The 9,945-nt window shown below is 32.2% G+C and overlaps 1 protein-coding gene across 1 annotated transcript in view; it reads left to right on the forward strand.

The window, feature by feature from the left end:
• Positions 1-9,945, forward strand: part of btv (beethoven) — a gene marked incomplete at its 3' end in the record, with an annotated part of 240,143 nt that overhangs the window by 137,681 nt on the left and 92,517 nt on the right. Inside the window, 2 exon segments of the mRNA XM_067051518.1 lie at positions 3,165-3,272; positions 7,065-7,221. Of these exon segments, the coding sequence (XP_066907619.1) occupies positions 3,165-3,272; positions 7,065-7,221 (265 nt within the window).

Here is a 9,945-nt window from a genome sequence, read left to right on the forward strand (position 1 = left end):
TACTACTACTACTACTACTACTACTACTACTACTACTACTACTACTACTACTACTACTACTACTACTACTACTACTACTACTACTACTACTAGCGTGGCTCTACAATCCAGTGTCGAATCCTGACCTCCTCCAGCAGTAGGTAGAACGTCTCCTCCGGTAGAACTTCATCTGTCCAAACTGTGATGAGGAGATCCTGCATATCCTTCACCAGTTTGTTCCCACCGCACTTGATGAGTTCTGGAGAGACTCCATCAGCTTCCAGAGCCTTGTTACATCTCAATCGGTTGATGGCATCGAGGATCTCATCTTCGAAAGGTGGCTCTTCACCTGTTTCATTCTCCCTGTGTTCCTCATCTTCTCTCTAATTCCTCACTAAGTTCCAAAGATCGCTCATTGAGGAGATCATTGAAATGACGCCTCCACTGGGACAGGGCTCTCTGCTTGTTGGAAAGCAGGTTCCCCTCATGGTTGTTGCAGACATAAGAGACATTAGAGTAGGGTTTTCAACTCCTGTTTATTTTCCTATAAAAATCTCAGAATTCCTTATTTCCGAAAAATGTTTCTGTCTTTTCCAGTTCCTCTTCCTTCTGCAATACAAACGTTTCTCTTCGCATCTCCTCAATCGATATTCATCAATATCGTTTCTCCTTGTGACTTTATTAACCATGGCTTTGTATGCTTGGCTCTTCTGGTTTGTAGCAGCTTCATATTCCTCGTCAAACCAACGGGATCAGATTTCTTTGTCCTGCCACCCTAAGATCTTTTCTGCATTCTTCTCCATTGTCTGAGCAAAGACTTTCCACCTAAGGTTAGTGTCACCATCAGTTCTTTGAGTGCGGAGGTCTTCATCCAGCTGTTCCATATACCATGTCCTGGTGTCAGGAACCTTCAGTTTGTCCAGGTTGAACCTCTTACCTCTTTGTCCAAGAGTGCACCACTCTGTTTTTATCTTGGCTCTCAGGTGAGCGACACTGAGATAGTGGTCAGAATCTATGTTCACTTCACGATACGTCCTTACATCTTGTAGACTGGATCTATGTCTGGTATCCACTAGTATGTGGTCAATTTGATTAACAGTTTTCTTGTCAGGTGATATCCAGGTTCCCTTATGTTTCCTCCTGTGCGGGAAGAGTGTCCCTCCAATAACCATTCCCTGTGAAGTTGGTGTGGCGAAGTTGATGACACATTGGTCATTTTCGTTAGTTTCTTTGTGAAGGTTGTGACATCCTATAGTAGGGCGATAGATTTCTTCCTTTCTGATCTTAGCATTGAAGTCTCCAGTGATTATCTTGACGTCCTAGCTTGGGCACATGAATATGAAGTAAAAATATATTATTCAAAATAAAGAAGATGGTGGCGTGCGTCCTTCCAAAGTCCATTGAATTGCTGTTAAGTTGAGAACATAGATTAAAATTTTATCAACTTTTGTTATTCCCATCATGACTGTAATTACAGTACATTTAAGAAAAAATATAAGTCAACAATAAGTATTAAAGAATAATATTTATAAAGAAAATCACCAGTTAAAACTTAAAACCGTTGTGCTTCAATCGATGTTGAGATCAAACACTGATAGAAGGGAAAGGGAAAGCTTGGTTTGGATCACTGTTTGTTTGGATGCAAGGTACTGGACATTGTCCAAGAAACGAAGACATTTCCAGAAATAGATGGTGAGGATCACTCTTTGTCTAGAGAAAAAGAAGACATCTAGAATCATCCAAAAAGAATAAGTGATTCTTTGTTTGGATCGTTGGATTGTTGGATGAGATGTGTTGAAAACTGTTAGAGAACCAAATGCTTTGTTTACAGCCAGTGATTATGAGATAGAAGACAAAGAAAACCATCAGTCATCATAGAAGAGTATAAATTGGTTAGTTTAGCTCAACATATAATTAATTATATTTATAAAAGTGTTATTAAGTGTTCTGATTGCCTAGAAAACCCGCCCTGAGATTAAGTGTCTATAATATTATATATAATAAAATAAAAATTCTCATATCTATTTAATATTTAATCTTTTCATTTAACCTTGTCATCTTCAAAACCTGTTGAAATCAGATATTTTTTCACCGTGATAAATCTGTAATAAGGAAACATCACAAAGAGAACATATTATACAACAAAATATTACAATAACATAAAAGAGAACATATTAAAAATAACATAAATACTCACCTGGTATCTGTCAGATACTCTACAATACTACGCAATGGCTCTTCAGCCCTTGTAGGGTTTTGACCTTCCACATGGTCCATGTGCTTCAAATGATCTCCATCACCTCACTTCCATTCAACACAGGTCTGCCTACACATCATGAAACCAGCTTCTTGTTAGACAATCCTCTGGCATTCTTTCTACATGACAAAGCCATCAGATTCTTCCCACTTGATAAATACCACAATATTGGTTTGGTCATACTTCTGCTATATAACCATTATTTTTTCTGCATCGCTATTGTCCTCTCCTATATAACCATCATTTTTTCTGGATCGCTATTATCCTCTCCTACATAACCATTATTTTTTCTGGATCGCTATTGTTCTAATTTATTTATTGGCTCATGTATCATTCAAAGGAACTTTCTTTGCTAACCTTCATAATTTTTTTGTATCCTTATATTAGTTCCCATGTTTCACTTACATAATTACTGATAATATTCAGAAATAAGTAAAACTAAAAAAAAATTACTAAAAATAAAAAACACTGCATCAAACACTACATAAATGACCTTGTAAAACAGCCTTTAAATATTTCCTCCTCGTAACTATGGGTGGGGGGTTCTTCATCAATTAAGGACATCTTAGCTGAATATAGTAGAACTTAATATACTTGTTTCTTATAGATCAAATAAAGATACCTGTAATCAACTGTTCTCCTCGAGGGAGGGGATAGAAAAGACCTTCAGTAATTTAGAATGACTCAACTGATTAGGGTGAATCTTGTTATATGTACCTCTCTTTTTTTAAAAAAAAAAAGTTGCTGAAACCCCTTGTTTAATGTATTTTTTTATTAAATACTTTATGCATGTTGTTTTTAAGGATATCCATTAGCTTTTTAAAATGTGTAATATCATTTGTAATATATTGATTTTCTTATTACAATAAAAAGCCCTAAAACATGTTTACTACTATTTTTTTATTTTTCTGAAAATGTATGTTTATAGGTTCAAAAATGCCTAGAACTATTCGAACTCATGAAACAAAGAATGGGAGTAGTTGTTGTTGGACCTGCATCTTCTGGGAAAAGTACAATAATTTTGTTGCTAAAAAAAGTAAGTACATTTTCAAAATAAAATTAATTTTGACAGCTGTTTTCTTTGTTTTGATACTTATTTTAATCATTTACTTAAATAGTAATGGTGGTTTTAATATTTTTATTATCTAATTCTCTTTTAGTTGTATTATTTTTTTAAACTACAGTTTTTATACTACAATTTGTTGAGAAACATAAGGGCTGGATAAACTATCTTTCTTAAAAATTTTAAATTAATACATTATTGGAGTATAGTGGATGGATCAGTTAAATTAGAAGACACCAATGAAAATTGTCAAAAGATAATATAAAAAATTTCCCTCCTAGTGAACACAGCTCACTAACCATATTAAAAAAAGTACAAGCTCTAAGAGTGTTCGGGAAATCACTTCAAAGATTTCAGATTGATTCTACAAATTGTAGTATTAATTAATATAAACAGAATCAAGCAATTATAGTCCCGTGGAATATATTTTTATCCAAATAATATCTTTAAATCAGCAGCTTTGGGACATCTAGTTGGATTCTTACTTGATAATAGGAAAGCTTCTCAGAGGAATACAAGTCAGTCATTATGGGATTTGAAAATCCAGGTTGTATGAGCTCCCTCAAAGGTTCTAGGATTGAAGCTCATAAATAATAATATTTAAATAAAGTAATGGAAATAATATAACAATAAAAAAATATATAAAAATATAACTAATACATAATTGATTTGTGAATAATACTCGATAGAAATAATTAGAAAACTATAAAATGAATATAAAATATGATGGATTGTTTTTATGTGATTATGGATTGTTTTTATTATGAAATGTTGACCGAAGATGGCGCAAGGCGAAGTGCATGTCACAAGGGCAAAAAGCAGATGGTCTCCATGTCTTATTGTCAGTGCCGTATAAAGAGTGCTCATCTAAAAGTAACTGCAATGGGCAGCAACTGGTAAATTTAGGTCAGACATCAACAGCGACTAGCAATGTGGAGCAATGTTTTCGAAGCAGTGTTATTATTGCATAGTATTAGCGGTGTTCGATCCTCAGGGAATATCAGACACCACTTACACAAATGGGGCTTCCATATTTAAAAAGAAATTTTTATAATAAGAATATATTTAAATGAGTGCAAAATAAATTATGTAAACTAAAACTAACTTAGGGCACACTAAAGTGCACCAAGACCATGGTTTCAGAATATTTTTTATCTGCAATTAATATCCTTAAACTGGGAAACAAAAGTACTTATATTTGAAAAAGATGGCTAAAAAACCTCTAATTTTAAACAGAGATCTATGCCAACCACAACCTATAAGTGTAGGTTAATCTATATTAACCCATAGGTTAATAAGTGGAGATTATTTAGCTAGCTGATCATGATATTTCACTCTGTAAAACACATCCACTCCAATGTCAGTGATCTGTCAAAATTAAGCACTCTTTATTGTATTATTAAATAATCCTGTCTTTATTATAACTATCTAGATATCTAGATAGATCAAAGTTCGGAGTAATGCTTGTCCAAAAACAAAAACTGAAGGATACTGGACTTTATCAAACAGATTTACTTATTAGTGGAGATCAGATAGATAAAAGAGTTTTCTAAACCAGCAGTAAGAGATTTAAACTTTTAAATAATATTGTTGATCTTAGCCAGCTTCTGTTGAAATGTTAACCAAAGTTTACTACTGTTAACCATCTATACAATGTTGGTACAGCATGTTAGCTGCAAGTACTAAGTTTCTTTAGTATGTAACTTTAAATATTCATGTTTTCTTCTTCTCTATGATTCCAAGTTTTCATTATAATTTCTAAATTAAACTAATTTAAAAAAACAACAGTAAATGTTTCCAACAGTCAATTATTCTTGTATATTATATTCTTGTATATTTTCTTATTATATCTTACTTTTTTACATTTTATACCCCTGTTATTTTACACTTATGTTTTTGTTTTTTTTCTCTTCTTTTTTTTTTTCCTTTTGTAACTATGTGTTTGTATCTGTTTTACATAACATATCTCCGAAATGAAAACTAATAATTTGCTAAGCATCGCGGTAATGGTGGATATAATACTCCTTCTGGGAGAGAAATATAGTTTTAACTTGAACAGGGAGTTGTTTTGAAGCAATAAATCAAACTGGTAGGGCGTTTCTCATACCACGGTTCGTTCTCAAGTATAACCACACCGTCCAGGAATTTAGAAATATTTAACACCTCAAGTGTTTCGAGTTACATAATGGCAAAGTAGGTGTGTTTGTGTACGTTATATATAAATTCCCTGGCTTCTCAGCACATAAATTTGAGCATTATATGACTAAGAGGTTTTGTTACTATTTACCTGTGCGCGGACCAAATTTTCACTTCCTTATTAATAACATTGAGAAATTGTCAATAATTAGTAATATAATTATTATCATATTCTGAGAGCTGGATAAATTAATGTAATGTGGGTTAGTATATTTAGTCCAAGCCATCAAAAACAAAGTATGAATGGTACAAAAAATTAACTCCTTGGTCTTAAAATTATATAACAGCAATAAGTATTTCTGTACATTAAAGATAAATTATAGTCACACTTAATAGTATATTAATACACTTTAATCGCTCTCACACAAAAACCAGCATGATGATGGAGAAAACCCGTTCATAAGTCGTTATGAAGTCATTTTTTGACATTGAATGGTATATTGTCTCGAGGAATGACTAGCAGAACTGGAAAATTCAATGCCCTCGATGAGATGCCATAACGACACGATGCAATAAAAACTGGTATCGACGCCATTGACCTGAACGCCTTTATCTTGAGAATTTGAGTCAATGGTTCTTCAAGCAACAATATAAAACACTTACAAACTATAATTACTATCCTAATAAGGCCAAATATTGGGCGGTTCTTTATCACTATTTTTAGTAATTAAATAAAATTCTCAATTTAACAATACAACTTTATTTTAGAACATATTTTGCAGATAAAACTTCTAAGGAAGTCAAAACTATCATATAATAAATTCTATCTTCATTAGGATATAAAAATTTTAAAAACAGTAAAAAACAAAATTATAGTTATTTATTTAATAATTAATGGCATATCCAAATGAATTGATGAATGATTACATACATAGTAAATGAATTGATTACATTTCCTAACAGGAGGCCTGATGAGTTGGGCGTTCGCGAGATCTAATTGCGGAATTATTTTTGAAATATTAGAATAAATTAATTGAAAAATAATTCTTCAGGCCAAGTTTGTAATAAGAATCGTTTTACACATATGCATATCTGTGTCGGGCAATAAAAAATTTTGAAACTTTTTATTTTTGTATGTTGTGGAATAGCACTCATTTTCCACATAATTCAGGCTAATTCCCACAGATATTAGTTTTTCATCCGCCATAGAAACATAAAATCTAAAGATGTTTTGTAAACTTTCTTTTTGTTTTTGGTGTTACAACTTTTTTTTTTTTTAGGTTTGTAAATTAATAAATAGTTCAACGATCATTACTATCAGACATAGCGTGTAGTCAACGATTTTTTAAATTAAATTTGTAATAAGTCAAATTAAATATCTAAAATTGGTATTCAATTCGACTTAATTAAACACATTCTTTATACCAGGAGCGGAAAATGTCGAAAGCGCATACAATTTAATTTACAATGGACAGGTCAAACTTGTATTTACATGCGACTGTAATGACGAAGCCCTGCAACGTGGGGCGAAACGTTGGCTCAATAAAATAGTATAATTCTACTATTTGAGTTTTTTTGACCGCACCCAGACCATATTCCTTTCATTCTTGTATATTGTATTTATTCCAGGCTTTGATGAAATTGAAGATGATTATTCATCATGACATGATAAATCCTAAATCAAGCTCACGACAAGAACTTCTGGGATATATTGATCTAGATACTCGCCAATGGAATGATGGTATTTTGACACATATTGCTAAAAAAGTGTGTGAAGAATCAGAAGGTAGGATTTTTACTTCTTTCTGTTAAAGTAGTAGGTGTTATTTTTATGGTGTCATGTCTAGTCCATAATATGATGAAAAAAATAAATTGGTTGAACATGCAATAATTACACACACTAAATAAAAAGTTTTAAAATCAATTTGCATTATTAACAATTCTCAAAACGTAAACAATAAAAGTAAATTTCATAAAACATATTATTTTGACCAAACCTTTCCAGATCTTATGTATGGTGAAAATCAGATCTGAAGTCAATTTTAGATTATCCATTTCAGAAGGGCTTTGATGAAACAAAAACAATGACTTATACAAAAGATTTTACTGCGTGTTCCTATTGTATAATAATAAAGATGAATCTTTAGGTCTCTAAACAACAATGTTTATACTTGAAATTAAAACAACACGTTCACAATTATTATAAACATAACTATTCAGTTTTTTTAGATAACGAAAGAAACACGAAGCAACATTGAGAACATGAAGAAAGTTCTTCATTATTAATTAATTGTTAGTAATTGATCATATGGCGAGAGGTTTCAAATGGGTTTGCCACTAAAACAAATGTAAAATAATGAAACATTAAATGAATTCTAAATAAAAATAGATTTGAAAGAAATATACAAGAGAAATAAAAATGTTGATAATAATTTCGACAGTGGCAAACCCATTTCAAACACTCTCTTTGCTAACTCAACTATTGCCACTGAAGACGTTAATAATCTTGCCACCACAAGGCAATATATTGAAATAAAGAAAAATAACTGGTTGAAGAGGTTAAGCCGAAAAATTTATAATATTACTTAGTGATATTAATTTGTTTCTGATGATGGAGGAAAACAACTCCAATGGCGGATATGTAGACTTGATTTGAGGAGTCACCATTTTGCTGTACTGGACGGAATTATAAAATACATGCATTGCCTTACTTGTGACTTACTAGTTTATTTGACTAGGGGAGACTATGTATGTGGGAACATCTATTTCAACCAAATTTGTTTTCGTGATACTTGGTTGAAAATTATTAGGCACTTGTCTGAGGGTTCTTGCTAAAGGAGCCCAGAAAAAAAATATTTTACATAATTTTAGAATTTTATGCATTTAATATAATCAACAATCTTTTGTTCTTATTTTACATGAAAAAACAAAGTGATTGATATTTAGTAACCATTAAATACACAGAGAATACAGTAAAGACGGCATTCAATAATATAAAGAAAAATCTAAAATTATGTGAAATATTTTTTTCTTGGCTTTTATGGCACATTGGCTAGAACCCTGAGACAGGTGTCTAATATTTTTCTGCCAAGTATCACAAAAAAGTTTCATTGAAATCTGTGATCCCACATGTGTAGGATAGCCCCCTTGTTAAATATATAGAGGTAATTCTCATTTTATAGGAAAGTTTTACTCCATTACAGTTTTACGATTTTAAGGATTTTTCCTCTTGCACTTAAATGGTGAAGTCTATGTAAGAACCAACTAACATTTCCCTCTCTAATTTCCTACCTTCTCCATTGTATCAGAGGTTTTTGTAAGTAATTGTATAATATGTGTTAAATAGTATAGTTTTATTATGTTGCTATTTCGGTTGATTGAAAAATATCCTAATCAATTGCTGCTTCTTTACACTGGTCTCAGAAGTGGAATCAGTAGTTAATTCTACTGGTACCAGCAATAATCAAAACAATCTGTCTAATTATATTTTCTATCTGAAAGGCAATAAGTCCGGTTAGCCAAGCAGTGTTGATAGAAAGCCCAATATCTGAGAAATAGAAAGGTGCTCACCATATAACTTGTGAATTGCGCCTTATTTAGTGTTTTAGCTATTTTCTGCTTCAACTATAAAGATCAAAAGTAATAACTTTAGACTTCAGAAAATTTCATAAAGGTTACACAGAAGTGATGATGATGGGGACATCTGTAGAGTCTGAACTAATGTACAATGAGTTAGGAGAAACTAGGAGGATACAGCCAGTGATCAGTGGTTCAATTATGACCCACAGAAAATCCATTCTATAAAATTAAGCAGGATTTAAGTCTACAAAGTATGATTCAACGCTGAGGAGGCAGCAAGGATGAAGTTCCCCATGAAGAATTTTTAACTAATCTTGAGGCAGTAGCCAATTATAGAGGGAGGGGTGGACACAAGATGATTTGATGCTGAATGCTGCCTTAAACTAATGAAGCAAGTTGCACCATATATTTTAGCTTGGGCGGAACTAAGGGGCGCAGCCATATCTTTTGTACAGTATGAAACTGTTCTTAGAGAGTGTTTTGGGAATTCTCAAGACCCCCCTAATAACTTTTAAAATAAAAATCAGTGGAACAACATTTTGCAAGGGACTATTTCTTTACACAACTTCAACCAAATTCAGGAGTTTCCCTAAAAGACGAGTGCCTGGGGTACATCACATCCCAGGCCAGCCATAAAAAATGTAACTAGCTACTTTGTTCCCAGCATTTCAGCATCAAATGTGTCCTAAGGAGTTATTGTGACACTCCAACTTAAAGGTGATAAATGAAAACTTCTATAAGACAGCAGCTCGGCAATTTCAAAGAGCTATAAAAAAACAGTATAGAAGTGTTTTATTTTCAGGGAAAATGCACCAAAAGAAAAAAAAACCAAAAGTGGATGTTAGTTGTATAATAACACTTCCAATTATAGATCAATTTAACTTGTTTTCCTACTTTTAGTAACCATTTTGAGTACTTAAATAGTATAATA

This window comes from Halyomorpha halys, unplaced genomic scaffold (assembly GCF_000696795.3).
Source record: "Halyomorpha halys isolate HHAL.00 unplaced genomic scaffold, Hhal_1.1 Scaffold598.1, whole genome shotgun sequence".
Taxonomy (NCBI): domain Eukaryota; kingdom Metazoa; phylum Arthropoda; class Insecta; order Hemiptera; family Pentatomidae; genus Halyomorpha; species Halyomorpha halys.